Here is a 21,786-nt window from a genome sequence, read left to right on the forward strand (position 1 = left end):
ACATCTTACCTCGATGCGATGAAGTCGAAAGATATACAAGATATGGGATTCATATGTTCGGTATTCAAAGGAATCGTTGGGATTTGTGTCAGTATCACTTATTATTACGAAGTATTCCAAGCGTAGTTTTAAATCTTATCCAATTTGTTACGTTTTACTTTCCTATTGAAAAAATAAAAAAAAGAAACACCTGTACCGCTTTGCACAGTCGAATCTGAAGTTTTTCAACACCATGCCAGAAAAAAGACATCGCTTAAACTATTATATGATATTTATTCGAGTGAATATTACACATACATATTACATTAACAACATTAATACAAAGCGAAGTTTGATTTTTTTCATATCCACTGATACAAAACATAAAATAAAAGAAAAAGTAGAATGAAAGACTTAAGTATGATAACACGAAAAAAAAGACAACATCGATTTGTTAAAAATCCCCATTATCTAAAAAAAAAAACAAAATTTGGCACGACTTTTTCTTAATTTTCTACATCCCTCCCTCCCACGAAGCACACCATGTTACTAATAATACTGGAATATGCGTGTGTGTGCGCGCGAAAAAAAAATGATGGTAAAATTTGTCTTTTCACAATAAAAATCCTTCTAAATGCAAAAGAAAAAAATAAATAAAAATAAAATAATAATAAGAAAGGAAAACAGAACACACTAAAAGTTTTTTTTTTTTTCAAAAATAAAAAGAAGATAAAAAGAAGAATAAGATAAATATAACGAGCAACACATAAATAAACATACTTCGATTACAATATGAATACATATTTTTATAATGGCAACATCGATTTTTTTTTTCTTTTGTAAATTTCACTATAAATATAAATACCAAGTTAAAACAAATACAAACGCAACAATGAAAATAACGCTATCACATCTTAATTTATAAAAACAAACAATGTTTTAAATTCAACAATCTTCAATATCGAATTCCTTTTGCACTATTCGTAAAAATATATTATTTATTTTAAACAGATACCTACAACGAGATACACTCAGGCACAATCGTCAAGGGGTACGTCGAATATAATGGCACCCTCCCTTTTTTTTTAGAATGGCAAATTTTCAAAATCAGACCTTACGGTAACGCTACAGTATGAAACGAAGAAAATAGAGGTCAAATATAAAATGCTACAAAATACGACAGAGATCAATCTATACAAAAAGAAAAAAATTAGCTAAAATTCTCTCGAATGTATTTTTAAAAAAAAAAGAAATGAATCGTCGAAACAAACAAACATCCTCGTCACGCTAATTTTTCAAATTCGTAGATTCCATCATCGACAGTTACAAAAATGACGTTCATTTTGTACAAAACTATACACAACTTTTCCTTATTTCGGTTTCTTGTTTTCTTTTTTTTTTCAGAAAAAAAATAATAAAAAACGTAATTTTTTTTACAATTAATAAATAACTATATAGGTATTAGAAAGAAAAAGAAAATTAAAATAGCTTCGTTAATATTAAAATTTCAATTTTGTTTGCTGCGTACAATTAGCAACGAAAACAATGATACTTTCTGGCAATAAAAACTAAAACCTGTTGCGAAAATCTCAACAATATAAATTATGAATCTTTAAACGTAGGGTAGTAAACATGCGAAATAATCTAAAAGGCGTTAATCAACAAACAGAGAAGAAGGGAATTCCTAAAGTAGGTATTAGTACATTAAAGTTATGGTACACATGAACACGCTTACATTATATGAGATACAATTGTGAGCTAGAAATGCCAAGTCCGAAATGACAAAGAACATGGTTACTTCAACCATTAGTAGCGTTGCTTGCATTTCCTAAAAACAAAATACACATTCGCATAATGAAATAGACGTTTTTGAATGTGAAAAGAAAAAGGGTGTGAAAAAAATTGAGAACCGAATTCAAAAACCCCTGAAATTAAAAATTTATTTCCAGAACCGAATCAAAAATTTCAAAATTTTGAGAACTGTTTTCAAAAAACGAAATTATAAACCTGAAAAATTTGTAAATCCAATTCAAAAACAAAATTGAACCAAATTCAAGAACAATATTAAAAACCGAAAAACTTTTCATTTTTGAACAAAACCGAAGAACAAAATCAAAAGCTAAAAAAATGTTAGGAATGAAAACTGAGAACAGAATTATTATTTTAAAAAACGATTTTTATGATCTTTTTTTGGTTCTTTTTCGTTCTTTACCAGTTCATTATTGTTTTATACAATATTTTATGGTTTATATTTCACAAAAAAGTTGACACTGGTTGCACGTAAAAAAAATTAATTTTGTTCGGGGAGGGGGGGGGGTTAAAATCTTCCCTACAATTTTGATACAGAAATGGCAAAAAAAAGTTCGACTTTTAGGTATTTTTTGCCAAAAAAATAAATCAAACTTGATTGCAAATTCAATAAAAACCGTTTCTTTTATCAATTTTTGACAACAAGTTGCAATTTTTACACTTTTTGCAAAAAAGTATATTTTTTTTGAAAGTTTGGACAAAAAAAGTAAGATTTACATAAATTTTGATGAACCTTGATTTTTGTTAGCAATTTTGACAACTGAAATGTTTAGCGGCAAAAAAAGCAAGACCTTCTAAAAAAGTTGACTAAAAATATTTTTCTAGTAATTTTAATGGAAAAAATTGGTACCTAAGGATTTTTCGCAATTTCAACAAAAAAATGAAAATTCTTGGTAATTTTGATAAAAAACTGATTTTCTGCCACAAAAATACCTACAATATTTTCTGGGAACAATTCAGACTTAGAAGGGTTTAGGGTATTTTCCGTCACTTCGATGAAAAACACAATTTTCTAAGAGATATAGATGAGAAAACAGTTTTTTGGCCAATTTTGACAAAAAAAAGCGTGTACTTTTTGCACCATTTGCAAAAAATAATGGTTTTGTCAGAATAATTTTGATGAATAAGTTTTTTGGTAATTTGGATGAAAAACTGATTTCATTTTGAGGCTTCGACGAAACAGTCAGATTTTTTTGCAGCAAAAATGTAAGACCGTAAAAATTTTCATTTTTGGCCAAAAAACGAAATTTGTAATTTCGGCAAAAATATGACTTTCCAGCAATTATTCTGATGAAAAATAAGTTCTTCTAACAAAAAAGTGGAGGTTTCTGCAATTTTGGCGAAAACAAAAACAAGTTTTTACGACAAGAATAATGCAAGGCTGTCTAAAAGTTCAGAGCAAAATAGAGTTTTTGAGAATTTTTTTCAAAAAAGCAAAAAACCTGGTGAAAATTTTGATAAAAAACAACCACTTTTTACAATTTAAATCAGTAAAAAAGGTAAATTTTTTTACTAATTTTAATGAAATATACCGATTTTTTTAAAATCTCGACACAAAAAGCTAGATTTTTTGATTTTGACAGAAAGTGTTGTTTTTGACAATTTTGGGAAAAAATAAGACCTTTTTTTTTGAAAATTTTAAGAAAAACTCGTTTTTTTCGCATTTACAATTTTGGAAAAAATGTGAGATTTTTTGATAATCCTGACGTGAAACATGAAAAAATAAGTAAAAACAGATTTCTTTGCGACAAAAAAGCAAAATTTTCGGGTAATGTGACCAAAAAGAAGGTTTTTCCAGCTATTTTGGCAAAAACCACCTTTTATGGCTATTTAGACAAGAAAATGCCAGTTATTCTGATAATTTGGACCATGAACAGAACAGTGAACACTGAACAGATTGTTGTTGACAACATTTCATCACTTTTTGATAACTTTCAGTCATTTTAACGTGTCTTTTGAGTATTTTTACTCCATTCTGACCAGTTTTTCAATATTTTTCATGGCTTTGGCCAATTTTCATTGAGATATCATTCAACTGTTTTTTTTTTTTTTTTTTTTGGTAATTTTCAGTGATTTTATGATCACTCCAACTTTTTTTCGTGCATTTTGCCTTTTGGAAGATGTTATCAAAAATTTCACATTTTTTTTTTTGGTAAATTTCAGCCAGGCATGAAATTCACTATTTTATTTTTTTTAGTGACTTTAGTGACTGAAAAATAGCAAAAAAGTGACCAAAAATTTGAAAAAAGTGACCAAAATTTTGAGGAACGTGAGCAAAGTACTCGTATATATTATGTAGCGATCATCGCGGAGAATTTTTTTAGTAACCCTCCCCGCTCCCTGCATGGGCGCAGCAAAGTGTTGATGTATACCCAGGGGCGGATGGGGCACTTCGAAGTACCGGGATTTGGCGCCGGTGCTGATGCGACGCCAGTTTTTTTGGGGCGATGATTGGGGGAGGGGGTGTGTGACGAAGGAATAAAATCATGTGTACTTTTTTTTGAAGTTTTTTACTTTGAATATTTTAGCCAATGTTGTCATTTTGAGGGAGGTTTGAAAATTACAAATTCGTCAACTTTTGAGGGAAAAAAACGCAAAAAGTTGCTGATTTTTTAAAAAATTGAACAATTTGACGAAATTGAAATGAGTGTATTAGATCTATTTACTGAACTAAATTAGAATTTGTATGCTAAATTAGGTCAAACCAAGTATGTATTTGTAAAAGGATAAACAAAATTTTGAAAAATTTACAGTTTTATGACTAAAAAATAATCCACTAGCACCTACACTAAATTGAGCCAAACAATGTTGAATAGAATAAGTATGAAATGGTGAACATTTTGCCAGAGCGGAGCGAGGGCGAAAATTTTGGAAAATCCAAACTTGAAACGTTTGAAAAAATGTTATTTTCGTTACTGAACATGCAAACTTTGGAGCTTGGGTCCTATGTTTGAAAGAAAAACAAATTGGCCCGAGCGAAGCGAGGGCGAAAGCTTTCGAAAATTTTCATTTTGAAATGCCTAAAAACAAGGTTTTTTAAATGCAAGGAGTTTATTTTTATTTTTTTAAATTTTAGAATTAGAGTGATGTTTTTTTAGGAAGTTAATTTTGAAAAAGAAAAGAGAACAAGCTCGAGCGAGGGCGATAGCTCTTGCAAATTTATACTTCGAGGAGAGGCATAAAAACGATGTTTTTTAAATGTGAGGATGAAGAGTTTATTTTTCGGCTTTAAAACTTAATTTTTTTTTAGAAATTTTCATCTTGATTTTGAAAAATAAAATAAAACGAGCCCGAGTGAAGCGAGGGCAAAAGCTTTCGAAAATTTGTGTTTCAAGAAGTAAAAAATAATGTTTTTCTTTTATCAGAGCTACACTTTCGGCACTGCTGCGGCGCCGAATCTTTTTCTTTTTTACACGACAAATCGTTAAAAAAGTGACCAAAGTCACTTTTTTTGGCCATTTTTGCTGAAATAGTGACAAAAAGTGACTTGCACGTGAAATAGTGACAAAGTCACTTTTTAAGTGACCTTGTTTCATGCCTGTTCAGCAGGTAATTATTACTTTTTGGGCATTTTCACAGCATTTTGAAAATTTTTCAACACTGCGCATGTTCTTAGGCAAGTACTGAAATTTCATATTATTTTGGCAATTTTCAGCATTTTAATGCTTTTTTTTGGATTTTTTTTACATCATTTAAAATTTTTGTAATCAAAAAATCAAATTTTTCATGATTAAAAACTGAAACTTTTGTGGGGAAAACACAAGATTTTTTCCAAATGAAAACTTGAACAAGATTTTGTGATAAAATTGTGACAAACAATAAAAAATTTTAAAAATTTGACATGTGCCAGAAAATTGTAACTTTTGCAATAGAAAAGTAGGTAATTTTCAAGACGAGAATTTGAAATACTTTCTGACAAAACTATCGAATTTGTTGTGACAGAAAAATTGAAAATTAAAGCCATTCGTAATGAAAAAATATGAGATTTTTGAGATGAAAAAAAAATTGAAATTTAAGCGAGTCCTCTTGAGATGATTTTTTAAAATTTTATTGATGAAACTACAAAATTTTCTGTGATTGATAACTTGTCCTGTTGAGAAGCTGATTTTTTTGACTAAAAGCAACAAATTTTGTGATGAAACTCCGAAATTTTCTGTGATTGATAACCTTGAATATTTTGGGATAAAAATCGAAAATGTTGTGTTAAACAAACTGAAAAAATTACACCTTTATGGTGATTTTTGATTAAAATTAATTCTTGAAAGAAATTGAAAAAATTTGTAAAAAAAATTGTGTTATAGAAAAAATTTGAGTTTTTTATGATGAAAAATTGAATACCTAATTTCGCTTCAAAAATTTCAATCTTGTTCTGTGACTTTTTCTTTTGTGATGAGAAATGAATTTTATCAAACTTTTTCGTGTCAAAATTGAAATTACTATTTTGCGATTTTCAAAAAAAAAAAATTTTCTTAATGGAAATTAAAATTTCTTTCAATAAAAAATCAAGACCTTTTCCCAGAAAAAGCTAACAAGGGAACCTCTTGAGGTGTCCGCCTCCGATTTGGACGGGACCGCGATTTTTGGAAAGAACATGTTCTAAAACCCCCAAATCCAAATTTTCAGCTGCCCAAGTTCATTTTTCGATTTTTGGCGAATTTTTTAAAATCCAAAATTGACTATTTTGGTGATTTATGCTTTTTTTAAAAAAGTATGTATGTACTTGATCAGTAAAAGTGTTCAAAATAAGTCCTAAAACTGATATTAACCCCCCAAATCCAAATTTCGCCATTTCCAGCCATTCTGGAGCCTACAGTGCGATTTTTCAATTTCTCCAGAATTTTGAATTTGCTCCAGAAGGCGTGAATATGAAGATGGGCAGCTAAAAATCGAGTTGTGTGTTATACTCGACCTGTTTAACGAATTTATCCACATTTGAGCAGATTCTGGAGCGGACACCTCAAGAGTGGTTTTTTGACCAGCTTTTTTTTCAAAATAAAAATACCCAAAAACCAAAAATTCCTCGTTTGTGAGAAAATTTTTGAAATTTGCGGAAATCGCTGTATTTCGTTATTAATTAACCACACGCGAGCGAATTTCGCCATTTCCAGGCTTTCTTGGGCCTCCCTTTAATTTTTCGATATTTTTATTATGAAAAAAGCTGGTCAAAAACCCACTCTTGAGGTGTCCGCTCCAGAATCAGCTCAAATGTGAATAAATTCGTTAAACAGGTCGAGTATAACACACAACTCGATTTTTAGCTGCCCATCTTCATATTCACGCCTTCTGGAGCAAATTCAAAATTCTGGAGAAATTGAAAAATCGCACTGTAGGCTCCAGAATGGCTGGAAATGGCGAAATTTGGATTTGGGGGGTTAATATCAGTTTTAGGACTTATTTTGAACACTTTTACTGATCAAGTACATACTTTTTAAAAAAAAGCATAAATTACCAAAATAGTCAATTTTGGATTTTCAAAAATTCGCCAAAAATCGAAAAATGAACTTGGGCAGCTGAAAATTTGGATTTGGGGATTTTAGAGCATGCTCTTTCCGAAAATCGCGGTCCCGTTCAAATCTGAGGCGGACACCTCAAGAGGTTCCCTTGTAAGTATATTTTTTGCTTTCATAGAAATTTTGCCAGTTTTTAGTAATTTTTCAATGATTTTAATGTTGTTTATCTTGAGCGCTTTCTGATAATTTCAGTACATTTTGAACACTTATTCGTGCATTTTGCGAAAATTTTGCTGAATTTGGGCAATTAATCAAGTCATTGAACAGAAAATGAGAACAAAAATCAAAATATCGAAGAACAGAATCAAGAACGAAAACTGAGAACCAGAATTTCAAAGAACTAACCAAAGAACTGAAACTGACAGAACTAAAAAAAAAAATTGGCTATTGACACCCTAATTCCTACGTAAAATTTTTAGATCCGGAGTTAGATACATCAGTGATTCCCAACTTTCAAATTACCATAAAATATTATCGTCGAATAACACGCAACTTTCCATTCCAAGATATCGCTTCAATCCTTCTAACATCTTACAATCGTAGGGCCCAAAATAAACGAAAATACAAACTCACCTAATCCGACATTCGGATCATTGGAACCATCGGTCGAGTTCGCACTGGGCGCCACATTCCGTCGCATTAAATTCTGACGAACTTCTCGTATCTTCAATTGTAACGCTCCTTTACTCGGGAACAAGTCGGCGTGATCGGCCTACGCAACAAAACACCCACACGAACGATAAATATCACGCGAATAATAAACCACATTTTACATATTTAGTCGGCTGACGATTATAATCGCTCAACGCCCACGAACGTAGAGGTAATGTCTTACCTGGAACGCGTTCGTAGCTGGTGTAGATGGGAAAAATCCGTGTTTATCGAACAACTGCACTACCAGTTGCCTTCTCTGCTCGAGAACTCTTCGATGACCTTTATCGTTAGCCGAATCGCTGCGACTGCTCGGAGTACGAGGAGTTCTCGGAGATCCTTCCCAATTATCGTAATCATCTGCGTTTAAAAAAAGCAAACATTATTACTCGTATTCTGAGGTGCAAATCGATCACTTTTCAGCTAAAATCCGTCTGTAATCTTACTTTTATAATTGTCAACATTGAAATCCGGTCCGAAGAACGCGTTTCCGTGTAATTTAGCCGATTTAGAAGCCGAACTCGGTACACTTTCTACACTCGTAGCTGGTTCTTCGTCTACATCGATAGAAAAGCAAAATCAATAATCGATTCGAAACATATTTTAGCAACATTTTCGAGGGGAAAAAATCCTTACCCGATGCTCTTTGCGACACCGGGTGTTTATTTCGGTGCGGAGTCTGAGCAGCGTATACTTGCGGGCTCGAGCTCACCGATATGGCACTAGGCGATTGACACTCTTCCGGTTTGAATTTCGGCAACAATGAGAACTTTTGCTCGAAATTCACTTGCTCCAGTACCCTACGAATGGAAAATCAATACTATATTAGAAACAAAATACTCTTTAGAGAAATCGAAAATCGAAAATTGCCAAACCTGTCCATTCCATCTTCGATGTTTTTCTTGAAAAAACTCTGCTTTTTGGCCGACGAAGGTGACTCTGGAATTAACGAAGATTCTGGATCGTTCGATTCGGTCTTGATTGACGAAGCGCTCTGAGGTGTACCAGCCGAGCTACCGCATGGAGTCATTTTGGGTGACATGATGGTCGAGGTAACCGTGTTAGAAGACGACGACATGGGTGAAGGACTGGATGACGTTGTGATGGCTAAATACCAGACATTTTCACCATTACAACGTAATTTTGGAAACATTTTTCATCGATTTGGAATCAAACCAGAAAACGTATCTTACCAGCAACTGAGAGACGTCTTTGCAATGGAGCTTTACCCAATTGGGCTGGGGTAGGTGCCAATACAAACGGCTTTTCCGGTTGATTCTCCGATACATTAGCAACCAACACGGAAGTTTGCAGGCCTCTGTACTGCTGTTGATCCTGTGAAATTAAAACAAAAAATAAATAAAAACATCAACGCGAATTGATCAAGTTTCGAATGTATGCTGAAGTTGCATTTACGTACTTCGACGGCCTTCGGGGTTTGGGGCTCTTTTTTCACGTTTACGAACGATGATGAGACGTCTATTCCATTAGAACAACCGCTGTCGTGATAAGAAGACTCTTCCGAGCGTTTTTCTGCGAATCGAGCAAAGAAATGATTTTCTATTAATTAATGCAAGAGAAATGATTTTGACAAAATAAAGCAGGTACGACATAAGTTGAAGGCAGAGCTTGTATTCAGCTTTTTTGAGAAAAAAAAAGGTGACTTTAGTAACCAAAAAATCTTGAAAAATTAACCAAAATGTAACAAACAAAGTGACAAAACATTTAAAAAAATTCTACGTGAAAATGACCAAAAAAAGAATTGAAATGTTCTGTTTTCTAATTTTAAAAAGTTAAAATATTCTGGCAACGAAGAGAAAATTTTTGCAATTCATAACAAAAAATCCAATTTTTGGCAAAAAGCAAGACTTTAGCAACCTTAGCAAAAAACAAGACCTTTTGGGAATTTGACCGTTTCTGGCAAAAAAAACAACATATTTGGGTAATTCTTAAAGAAAAAAAAAAAAATTTTGTAAAAAATGTGAATAAAGTCTTTTCTCAAAGGAAAGTTTTAAATCACGAATATGTTTTTCACTCAAAGAATTTCAGAAACTGGTGATTTTTTCAAAGTTTTTAAAAGTCTTGTGTTCAAAAACATTGGGCATAACTGGTGAGAATTTTGGTGGGTTGGCAGCATTGAATCAATAAATTTTCTTATAGCTCAGCGTTGCCAACCCACCAAAATTCTCGTCAGCTATGCCCCATAACTTCAGGAAATCCTGTAATTAGAGGCCAAAAAATGATGGGTGCCTATTTTTCGCAATTTTTCTCAAAAAAGCAAAACTTGGACAATTTTTGGAACTTTTTCCAAAAAATTCCTAGAAAGCAAAATTTTTAACATACATTTGAAAGTGCAAAAAATTTGGAAAAATTCAAGTTTAGAGACAATTTTTAGTTAAAAAAAAAAAAAAAGGCTTTTGGCAATTTTAGGCAAAAAAGCTACAATCTTGGTTAATTGATAAAAAAAGGTGATTTTTTGGAATTTTTGGAAGAAAAGTAAAATTTTTCAATAACACTAGTTTCTGTCAATTTTTTGCAAAAAGCAAATCTTTGACAATTCCAGCAAGAAGCAAGAACTTTGTAAGCATTATTAATTGCCAAAAAACTACTTTTTTGCAATTTTGGTCGAAAAAGCGGGAATTATGGATAATTTTGAATAAAAAATGGGATATTTTGGAATTTTTTGCAAAAAGCGACAATCAATAGCAATTTTTTTTAAAAAGTAAAAATTTTTGTAAATTTTTGAAACAGAGATTTTTTAAAATTTTTTGCAAAAAGCAGAAGCTTTAGTAAAGTAATTAGGAGCCAAAATTTATATGTATTCGCAGTTTCGCAGTTTCGCAGTTCCTGTCAAAAAACAAGACTTCTGAACAATTTTTGAAAAATAGAAATACTTTTTGGAATTTTCTGCAAAAAGTCAGCAATTTTGAGCCATTTTGCTAGAAATCAAAAAAAAATTTGTCATTTTTGAAAAATGTGAATTTTTTACAAAATGCAAAACTTCGTCAATTTTAGCAAAAGAAAAGAAAGCATTTTTTGGCAATTTTCGGTAAAAAAGCAAAATTGGATAATTTTTTTAATAAATGGAACTTTTTGACGTTTTTAGGAAAAAAAATGAATTTTTTAGCGACTTCGATAGAAAGTGATATTTTTTGTCAATTTTTGGTAAAAAGCAAAACTTTGGCAATTTTAGCAAAAAGTGGAATTTTATGGTAATTATTGGAAAAAAATATACTTTTTTACAATTTTGGTAAAAAAGATGAAAGTTGTGGATAAATTTTGAGAAAAAAGTAGGACTTTTTGGAATGTTCTGCAAAAACACGACAATCCTTGGCAATTTTCCAGAAAAAGCAACAATTTTTGTCAATGAAAAAGCGAGAATTTTTGTCAAAAAAAGTGAAACTTTTTGGTAATTTCTAGCAAAATTAATTTTTTGGGGTAATTTTAAGAAAAAATTAAGAGAATTAGGCGAAATGATGATTATCATTTCCACAGCAAACGAAATACTTCATAATTCATACCATAATGTAAAACTGTTCCGTAATTCGGCGTAGTTCTCGAATTTGATTCGATGCGATCGTCGCTGCAAAAAATATAAAAAATTATTGCTCAATTCCTCGATAATTTTTTTTCTTCCAATTTTCACATACCTTTTCGTAGCATAAGTTGCATTAGCTTTACTAACGATAACACTACCCGGCTGTCCACCGTAATTTTCCACTAAGCAAACTGGTGACTTTTCGTATCTCGTTGTCACGGATTCTATTCAAACATGAAAAATAAATCAGTCACAAACTCATCAATTCCATCTCCATTTAAAAATCAAAATACACTAGCACAATAATATACTCACCACTCGACACCGGTATATGGAATTCCCGCTGAGTCGGCACATAGATATTTCTCATCAACTGGTTACCGCTCACTCTAACATAATGTAAAGTTTCAGCCTGCGTATTCGGCGTTGTCGGCGAACTGACAGGTTGTTCGCGATTTTGTTTCAGTAACAAGTTAGTCAACAATTGACCCGGTTCGGCTGGTTGTATAAAAGCCAACGTGACGGGTTGGGGTTGATAATTAATATGAGCCTGGGCAGTCGACGTAGGTAATATGGACGATACCGGGATCGTTTTCACCGCAGTGACTTGCGTTTGATGCGGACTTTTAAGCAAAAGCGACTGTTGGGTAAGAACGGCAGCGTTTGTAATAATCGAAGCGGTCGCACTGGCGGTTTTCGAAGCTATCGTGCACGATGGCGATACAGCGTAACCAGGTGATAAGGTTTCTGCGCAAACAAAATGTAATAATTATAATTACTCCGCAGATTTTTGGAAAATGTTTTCAAGCTCTTACCTTGGTTATTTTGTTTGAATAAAAACCGCAAAGATTTGACTGGCATGGTTTGCGCAGGAGACATGATCGGTTCTTGGTTAGGCTTTTGCCAATGTGACGTGGAATGTAGATCACCGCTAGAACCGCGGCTCGATGCTGGTTCCGGTTTAATGGGCGAATTTAAACTGGCCGCCGCAGTGCTCCAAGTGACGCTTTCGGATACCGAAGTCGATGAAGATGTTTGCCATACTTCGCGCGGACTGTGTGTCGGTTCGCTTGAGATAGAAGGGTTTTTTGGCACCTTGGGCGAAACTGGATGGAAAGCCGAAGAACCGTGAGGATAATACGAGAATACAGAACCGTGTTGTTCTTCTTTTGCTCCGTACATTACTCCACTTTCTACTTTATTTGTACTGGTACTTTCCCCTGATCTGAAAATTAAAGACGAGACGTGATTATTGTTTATATGCATTCGCTGCTTGGGGGTATAGTCAGCAGTACAATCGGCAAAAAGTGAAAATTGGATTATACTTTAGCGACCCGAAAAAATTCAGTTTGCTTTTGGTAGATATGGGCCTAAAATTTCGGAAAAAAGTATAATAAATTTTCGCAGGGGCACAGATTATTCAGCAGTGATTCTGCGACCAATTAAAATTAGTAAACATTTTGCGAGAAAATCAAATATTATTTCCACAAATGTTTTTAGAGCATTCTTGAAGAATTTTGAGCTCAAAATTGGCCCATTATTTTGGGGATTTTTGAAAAAGGTTACTTCGACTACCAAAACAGGCGAAAATTTCGCGAGAAAATCAAATATTTCTACGAATATGTTTTTTGAGCAGTTCTGAAGAATTTTGAGCTCAAAATTGGGTCATGATTTCTGGGATTTTCGAAGAAGTATAATGCGACCTATCAAAATGAGTTGAAATTTCGAGAGAAAATCAAATATTTCCATGAAAATGTTTTTTGAGGATTTTTTAAAAAGAATTTAATCACAAACAATTGAACTCCTTCTTTGACGATATACACAAAAATGCTCGAACAACATTTTTCTGGAAATATTTGATTTTTTCGTGAAATTTTAATCTATTTTGAAAGGTTGTATAGCATGTTTTTCAAAAATCTTAAAAGTCGTTACGCTCAATTACTCAATTTTGAGCATGAAATTTTTCAAAAATACTCAAAAAACATTTTCGTAGAAATATTTGATTATTTTGTAAAATTTTATGTACATTTTAATATTATGCTGTATTACACTTTCTCAAAAATCCTAAAAACCATTACCCAATTTTGAGCTTTTTCAAAAATACTCAAAAAACATTTTCGTGGAAATATTTCATTTTTTTTGCAAAATTTTTAACCACTTTGATTAGGTCATAATTACACTTTTTCAAAAATCCCAAAAATCATTACCCAATGTTGGGCTCAAAATTTGTCAAAAACGCTCAAAAACACATTGGTGGAAAAATTGGATTTTCTTGCGAAATTTCAACTTATTTTGATAGGTCACACTGAAATTTTTCAAAAAATTTCAAAAATCAATACCCAATTTTGAGTTCAAAATTCTTCAAAAAAGCTCAAAAAACATATTTGTGGAAATATTTGATCTTCTCACGATATTGCTATTTCGAAAATCACAGAAATCATGACCCAATCTTGAGCCCAAAATTCTTCAAAAATGCTCAAAAAACATTTTCGAGGAACATTTTTTCAAAAATGCTCAAAAATACATTTTCTAGGAAAAATTTGAATTTCTCGCGAAATTTCAATCCATTTTGATAGGATGCAACATCACTTTTGAATAATTTTACAATTCATTTTTACTCGAAATGGGGGGGGGGGGGGTTAAAAAATTCATACGGCTCGAAAATTTTTAAAAAAAGCAACAGTTATTGCGATATTTACCTCGCCATTTTAATAGCTTTGGATCGTAATGCTTCGCCTTGATTGTTTTTAACCGGACTGAAACGTTGCTGTGTGAAAGCTCTGCTTTCAGCAGCGGATGATTCAACATCGCTTTGCGACTCGGTGTCCGAATCTGTTACTTTTTCTTTGCATTTTAAATCTATATGCGGACCGTTATCCACCGATATTACCTGTAAAATAGACAAATTGACGTAAAGAACAAAATTTTCAATGGAAATAACAGAAAGTTACTGAAAGTGAGAAAGACTTTAGAATTGAAATACGTTTACAAATTCACATTTGTACTTTGAACTTTGCTTACCAAATTTTGTTCATCTTCGGAATTATCAACGTACATGTTTTCCGTCCCTCTGATATTTATTTTACCATCACATTCCTCGGCAGAATTCTTGAAAAAAATAATAATAAATAAATAAATAAATTAAAATCTTGTTCAAAGCTTGAATTCCACCGTGTTATCGAACACTCACTATTTCCACCGGATTTCCATTCTCTTCTCGCATTTCAATGGTAACTTCTAAAAGTTCATTCTGTTGATCGTGATGAGCACCGCCGTTGGGTCCCTCTTCTGCTATGCTCTTCTTGGAAGACCCGGTCGAAGACTTACGTCTATCTTTATTACACCATTTCCACTGAGGATGCGCCCTGAAATGAGCCTCTTTCACCTGAAAAGTTTCAACATTCGTTAGAAAATCACGTCTCGAGTAATATTATTTTCATTTTAGGGATAACTCACTTCTGAAGCCAATCTGTGATACTCTTGCTTCTTATCAGCTTCGAGAGCATACCACCATTCGCCTAAAATCTTACTAACAGTACGATTATCTTGATTCGGATGCTGCTCGTGGACTAAGCTGCGATGCCTTTTACTGAATATCATGAACGCATTCATCGGTCTGCGGATTCGTTCTCTTCCCTGTAAAATCGTAATCGAGATTTAAGCAATTTTTCACAAACGAAAATATAACAACAGCATAATAATTATAAGGCTGATTCATACCTTAAGTGGGCTCTGCGGTTCTTTACTATTTTGAAGATTTTGCAACGCGCTCAACGATTGCGTTCTACGTTTGCCGGGCTGAACTGAATTGCCATTATTGTTATTGCTATCGCTGACCAAGGCATCATCCACGACATCTTCTTGTTCGGCCGGATCTGCTTCGAAAACGTCGTCGTCTTCGTCTCCACCGGTAACTAGCTCGTCCAGAGGTGGAGATAATACAGGAGGTGCTGATAGTGGAGGAGTCGGCGGAGGTGTAGCGCTGCTATGAATAATGGGTAATAAAGTATCCCACGAATAAATGGGAATTCGTACACCTTCGGTGTCATCTACAGCAGATAATTCAGAATAAATACACAACTCTAATAATTACTTCGATACATTTTCCAAGTATTACTTACTGATATTGATTGGACTTTCACGAGGAGGATCATTTCTGGGCGGTGGAATCGGAATAATAGGCAGTAACTCTGTAGGTTGAACTATTACTTGTTGAATTACCGGATTTCGAGAATTATTCGAAGATTGTTGGCCATGGGTAATGATACCGTTGCCCGAATTTATTATTTCCGATACGTAATGAATATTCGGATGCGTACCGGAATTTGGAATTGGTATAGTTTTCGCTTCCGCTAATTTATGAACCTATAAAAATATTTCAACAATGGTTAGCATGCTACACGATGAATTTCGTGACAGAAAAATCGAAACGATATCTTTTGAAATTGAATACGTACTTGAAGTACAGAAGCTCCATTATTGACCAAGACAGAATGTTGGAAATTTTGCTGGTTATTCTGGACGACTTGAGGAGCTCGATGAATGGGTTGAGGAATACTGCTTTCTTTTTTGATAACCGAATGAACTTGCTCGATATTTTGTTCACCCTGCGAAAAAGAAAAGATTTTAAAATGATACTGTCTCTGTTTCGAATTCCATAATATGGAAAAAACAAAACAAAAATATCTACTTCGGCCGATGTTAATGCACGTTCTAAAATATTACTGCGTGAAATTGGCAGTAAAATTTGTTGTTTGGGTGGTTCTAGTTTTGTATCCGGTCCTACTAACATAGGTATACTATGAACTGATAACGAGCTGACTTTCTGAGGTGAAATTCGAATAACGCTAGCTTGAGATTGGGTGACCGTTACAGTAGATGGATTATTAGTCGCATCTCCCGATCTCGCTTGCGGCCTATGAAAAAATTAAACGATACCAAAATTACATTCCGATTCACATATATCGATTCAATATTATACATGTTGTGTTTGCATATTGTTTAAACACATTGTAAATAACAAAAATATGAATCAATTGTTACAACTGGTCGGTGAGAATTGTTCTATTAGCGATAAAATGGTACTATTTCCTCTTACGATAAGCGACTCGTACGTGCTTGACGTCACATTCACACTCGTATTGTCGTTATCGCATCCGATACTTACTTTATGATCGGCTTAGGTGTGATTTGTACTACTGATGTGGCTTCGTTCGTAGTCGGTGAGCTGTGATTGCCTTTAATAGGCAAAAACGTGTACTGCGTGTTGCCTACATGTTGAACTACAGTTAGCGGCGATTGTAAGCTGGCATTTCCCGGAGAATACGCCGGTCCTCGAGACGAATTGTACGATGGAGTACCGCATCGAGAACTTCCCAAAGAAACTACGCGAAGATAATCTCGTTAAAAATATATTCTAAAAATATGTATTTCTTATCGCAGTAATCCGTACATGGATTTAGTGTACTTACCGAGCATATTAGCGGCTTCGGTTTCATCCGAGTCGAATCGACCAGCTAATCTGCTACGTTCGTTGCTATTTGGAGATGTTTCGGAATCTAACGATGTCTCTTCGCTCGTGTTATCTAAAGCGCTCCTATTATTACGTCTATTTCTAGAGAGAGAAAAATAAAATCAAATGTAAGTTGAATTCCGATAATTGGAATTTCGTTAACATTATCGATCATTGTTACCTGACAAAAAGTGATGGTACAGTTGTAGCAGGACGTAAAGAATAATCTCTCAAATTGAGATGCCGCGAGCAATATCCTCGACGTTGAGATTCTTTGCTGCAGCCCTCTTTCGAACACAATCTACGCCATTGTTTTCCATTGAATTTTTTCCGCACTCCGCTAGGGGTAGCTACGACGTCTCCTTTATTATACTTGTGAGGCGTTGTGTTTTGCGAACCACTGGACAAATAAAATTCAATAAAAAATGATTAAGTTTCAGTCAAAATGCTTGTTTTTTTTTAGCGTAATCGATTTCAATTCCTTGAAATCTGCTGAACTTCAATGCCATACTGAAAAACATCGTTTATAAGACAAGCCCGAATTTTAAAACAGCAACAAATTGCCACCTTTGACGCTCAAAAACACGACATTGAACCCTGTCCAATGTACACGCAATATTTACCTCGTTTCGACAAATCTCGGTGTAGCCGGTGTTGATCTAGGTGTGTAATCTAGAATACTGGATGTGCTCCCGATACTTTGTACACTGCTTCTTTTACTACTAGTGGCCGAAAAATTATATTTGCCCATTTCTACGAACACATTCAAGAAAACAATTAGCATCCGATGTAAAAAAGGAAGAAAAACACCACGAAATTAAAACCCACCGTTATCGAACGAAGGAAATGAGATATTCTCTCGTCTGAGATCATCGTCGCTCTCGCAAGGATCGTCGTTATGTCTGCGGCGTTGCTCGTCAGAACTTGTATTAGGTAACGAAACATTATTCGGAAGCAACGTCGCCGGATTCACTTGCAACGGTGAAGTAGCAGCACTTTTGCAATACGGAGTCGAAGTGGATGGTTGGTAAGAACTGGACGACGCGACAGACAGATTATTACAATTTATGGCTGCGCTGGAAGGTATATTTCCGTAAGGTAACAATGGAGGAGGCAGATCATTCTGCAAATCGTTTTCCTCGTTTTCAAGTTCGTCTATCCACGGAGGCTGCAACAATCTGATATCTGCTCTTTTGAAGATAAACTGTTCGTCCGAATCTAGAATCCGTACAGCGAACGTGATCGGAGACCGGAGCACTTCTGTGACGAATCCTTCGACAAATACTCTCAAAACATCGTCCGCTCCGGCCGAACCGGTAGTCCGAACACAAACTCTGATACCTTCGGTGATGCTATTCAACGACGGACTAGCGTCGCTAATTATATCGTATCTTCCAGCTCGCAGCAAATCGGTAAACTGAACCAGTTCGTTTTCCGATCTGTCGTCAAATTTCACCCAAACGCAACCTGCCGATGAGTCGGCTCGACGAATGATGCCTGGTACGTAAACACCGTCGCGTTTGGCCAATACTCGATTTTCTACCCATTCGTGTAGAGCTACGGTGTATTTATCGTTACGTTCGGGTATCGTATTATTTACACTGATTATCGGTATTGGGAAATTTACATTCGGTTTGGATTCCTTTTTAGTGCTAGGCTCGTAGTAAGCGTGTTGTTGTTGTTGATGTAATATTACAGGCGAATTCCCGTGACCGTTGTGCGTATTTGTAGTACTGCTGCTGGTACCTACGCAAGAATAATCTACGGCCGTCGATTGCGGAGGAGATGTTTCTTCCAATTCGGATAAATCAAACTTTCGTTTCTTCGGAAGCTTACGAACCGAAGAAAGCGAATCTTTGGATACCTCTTGTATAGTTAAACAACTACTCTGGCTGGTGGTGTTCACACCGTTGTGCAGTACGTTAACAGGCCCCATCGAATCCGTGTTAGATACGCTATTCATGTTTTGCGCTCTCAAGTGTTCCACATTATTAGCAGTTTTAGAGCCATTTCACGTCTTCAGAATGACTACAGATGAAGGTATCTTCGCTGACATATTCATTTTTCATGCCTAAAACAAAACGAAATCGATAATGGTTAGTAAATCATGTATTCGTTCAGTCAGAACTGTATTACACGTACTAGATGTACTCGATAACCGTAAATATCAACGCGAGAAGAAAAAATATCACCTAGAACGATTACCTCCTCGAGTAATCCCTAGCAGAGTAATATTACATAAACACACTAAACATCAACATCCCTAACACATATCCATACGAGTAACACTCGAAACGAACTACATTACTAACATAAACACGTATTTTCGATGAAATCATCCCAACACTAACCAATTTTCTAATACATTTTCAAAACAAGTACCAACTGCAGAACACTTGCGAAATGCTTTTTCGGAATTTCGCACATCAGTTCGATTATCTCGAGTTGACATTTTCGCCATGTTGCGAATATAAATACGCGAAAAATACGAGCATATAGTACTTACGCACATAGTGACCTAGAGATTCTAAAAGATCAATATTATATCAACAAAGGAGAATAAATATACTTACAGCATTTACCTAACATCTATTACTTCGATAGTAACCTAAACAGTTACTCGGGATTCGATATTTTACTCGTCTCGAATCATTATTCATAAACGTAAACCGAGTTTTTAATTGAATAACACCTTTATGTAATTTTTTAGAACGTATACAATCACGAAAACTTGGGTATTTTAACGTAAGTGGAATCTTCACAATACATTTTACTTCAACCACCACAAAGAAAGCAAATGAATGGAAATTCTTTCGTTGTGTGATTGGTTCGTGTGCAGTCACGTGTTATTCATTGAATTACCCAGCGTAGTAAAAAATGCCAGCGTAATTTCCTTTTGAATACGAACACGCCAAGTTGTATTTACTTTCGTTTTTAATAAAAGTTACGTTTTCAAAAGACGATTTTATATTTTAAACGGGTAATTTAAAAACAATTGTACTTTTTAAAATGATAATGATTCAATTTTAGCCCAAAACCGTGGCACATGAAGTGTTTGAATTGAATGTACAATATTTGGCATCCATTGAAAACACGACATTGAATCGAAGAAATATTTACACGAATCAGAAATCAGCTGCTGATGTGTTTACGTTTTTTTTTCAAAAAAAATTTCCTACAATTTTCAATTTTTTCCTCCCTTTTTTCGCAACTTTGATTTTTTCTTGGGGATTTTTCTGAAATTGAATGCTGAAGAATTCTTCGGTAGGTACGTTAAAAAATCCCAGGTTTAAATTTCATCCGTATTCCGTATAGCGTATAATAATGTTATAGGTAATGTCATGTTTTTTTTGGTCCCAGAAAATATTTACTCGTATGTACAGGGACCATTGAAATTGGTCGTCCACTAGGAATTTTTATGCAAAGATGATGTTGTGGTGGCCTAATTATATCAGTACAGAAGTTTAGAACACACTCATTTGAAGACGATAGATTTCAAGTCATCCTTAATGATGTTTACTTAGGAGGTACTACTAGTACCTATTTCGTGAATCTGAAAATCAAGAACCATTTTGAGAAATATTCACTTGGACTTGGGTCTCATCAGAGATCATTCATTTTTTCACCTTGATGTGTAAATATTGACAAATTGATGTATTGAAACCGCTTATAGTTTGTTTATTCTCGTACATGAATGGAAAGTATACCTTGATGTGATGTAATACATAATCAGGGGTAAGTTGAGGTAGCTAGGTACTAGGTAATTCGAAGTATAAAAGTACGAGTGTAAGGTCTTCGTTTTCGCAAGTTCGCAAAGGCACATATATTTATGGATCTTAATTTGAGAGTTTTATTTTGAGTTTTTAGTTTTATCAACGATCTTTATTGAAGTGCAAAAAAAAATGTCCGTTTGTATTGACAATTGTTTTTGTAATGACGAAAAAGTGATGATATTCGGGTCATTCCATGTCAACTCAACCAAAAAAAAAGGGAAATTCTCCAATAATTTTCAAAAAGCCCTGTTTTTGGTAAAATTGTGAAAGTTTTGGAGTTTTGCATTTTTGCCAGAACCCTGTAAAGAATTCTCGCTTCGTAGCAGAATTACGAAATCTGGTTTTCTCAGCACTCAGCAGAAGTTGCCAAAAGGGAAGAAAATTCCGAAAAAATATATTTTTACCAATGATTCCCAAGATTGCAACTTTTTGCTAAAATTGCCAAATTCTTGCTTTTGACAAAAATTACCCCTTTTCAGCAAAATTCCTTACAATTTTCAAATTATTCCAAAAAATAACCCAGTCTTGCTTTTTTTTTCACCAGAAATTGCTGAATGGGTCATTCCATGTCAACTCAACCAACGTTTTTGAGTCAAGTCTTTCGATTTCGCTCAATTCTTTTTTACAATATAAACCCATCCAGTAAGTAAGACCCCCCGCAATTAGTTTGGTCCCAGACCCCTCAGGGGGCGGGTGGGGGGGGTCTTCCATTATTTTCACATTGTTTCGAGGAACCTACTAAACTTCAGCAGCCCATTCCTCCAAAACTATGATACTTTGATTGTAGAGGGAGAAAAATCATGCTTTTTATACCACTTAGCTGGGATAAAAAGTATTGCTGTATTACCCAACCTGACGCGAATATCCGCACCGCAAGCCTTACCATAGAAAGGGGTAATTCCGCGAAATATGACCTAATATCCAGCCAATCACAGCGCACCATCGCGCGCAGCCGCTGCATCCGCAGCTCGTCCCATATTCATATTTTCATCATTGAGCTCTCTCAAGCTAGTT

General features: G+C 34.4%; 1 protein-coding gene across 4 annotated transcripts; it reads right to left on the reverse strand.

Annotated features, from left to right (window-relative positions):
- Positions 1 to 253: 253 nt before the first annotated feature.
- Positions 254 to 19,802, reverse strand: cic (Putative transcription factor capicua). Of its 4 annotated transcripts, none has more exons than XM_065358880.1 (26): positions 19,582 to 19,802; positions 17,828 to 19,070; positions 17,623 to 17,752; positions 17,181 to 17,399; positions 16,959 to 17,101; positions 16,655 to 16,871; positions 16,178 to 16,403; positions 15,945 to 16,094; positions 15,609 to 15,852; positions 15,208 to 15,536; positions 14,944 to 15,123; positions 14,678 to 14,872; positions 14,509 to 14,595; positions 14,187 to 14,377; positions 12,303 to 12,712; positions 11,803 to 12,234; positions 11,600 to 11,711; positions 11,471 to 11,532; positions 9,370 to 9,482; positions 9,143 to 9,284; positions 8,825 to 9,056; positions 8,586 to 8,749; positions 8,396 to 8,506; positions 8,134 to 8,309; positions 7,872 to 8,010; positions 254 to 1,807 (listed from the first exon to the last, which is right to left on the reverse strand). In XM_065358880.1, the coding sequence occupies exons 2-26, from the start codon at positions 18,960 to 18,962 to the stop codon at positions 1,779 to 1,781; spliced, it is 5,568 nt and encodes a 1,855-aa protein (XP_065214952.1). In that variant the 5' UTR covers positions 18,963 to 19,070; positions 19,582 to 19,802; the 3' UTR covers positions 254 to 1,778. The 4 variants fall into 4 exon arrangements, with proteins under 4 accessions (XP_065214952.1, XP_065214951.1, XP_065214953.1 ...); XM_065358879.1 differs by having other exon boundaries at positions 19,573 to 19,801; XM_065358881.1 differs by lacking the exon at positions 19,582 to 19,802 and adding an exon at positions 19,351 to 19,491.
- Positions 19,803 to 21,786: the final 1,984 nt, after the last annotated feature.

This window comes from Planococcus citri, chromosome 3 (genome assembly GCF_950023065.1).
Source record: "Planococcus citri chromosome 3, ihPlaCitr1.1, whole genome shotgun sequence".
Lineage (NCBI taxonomy): Eukaryota > Metazoa > Arthropoda > Insecta > Hemiptera > Pseudococcidae > Planococcus > Planococcus citri.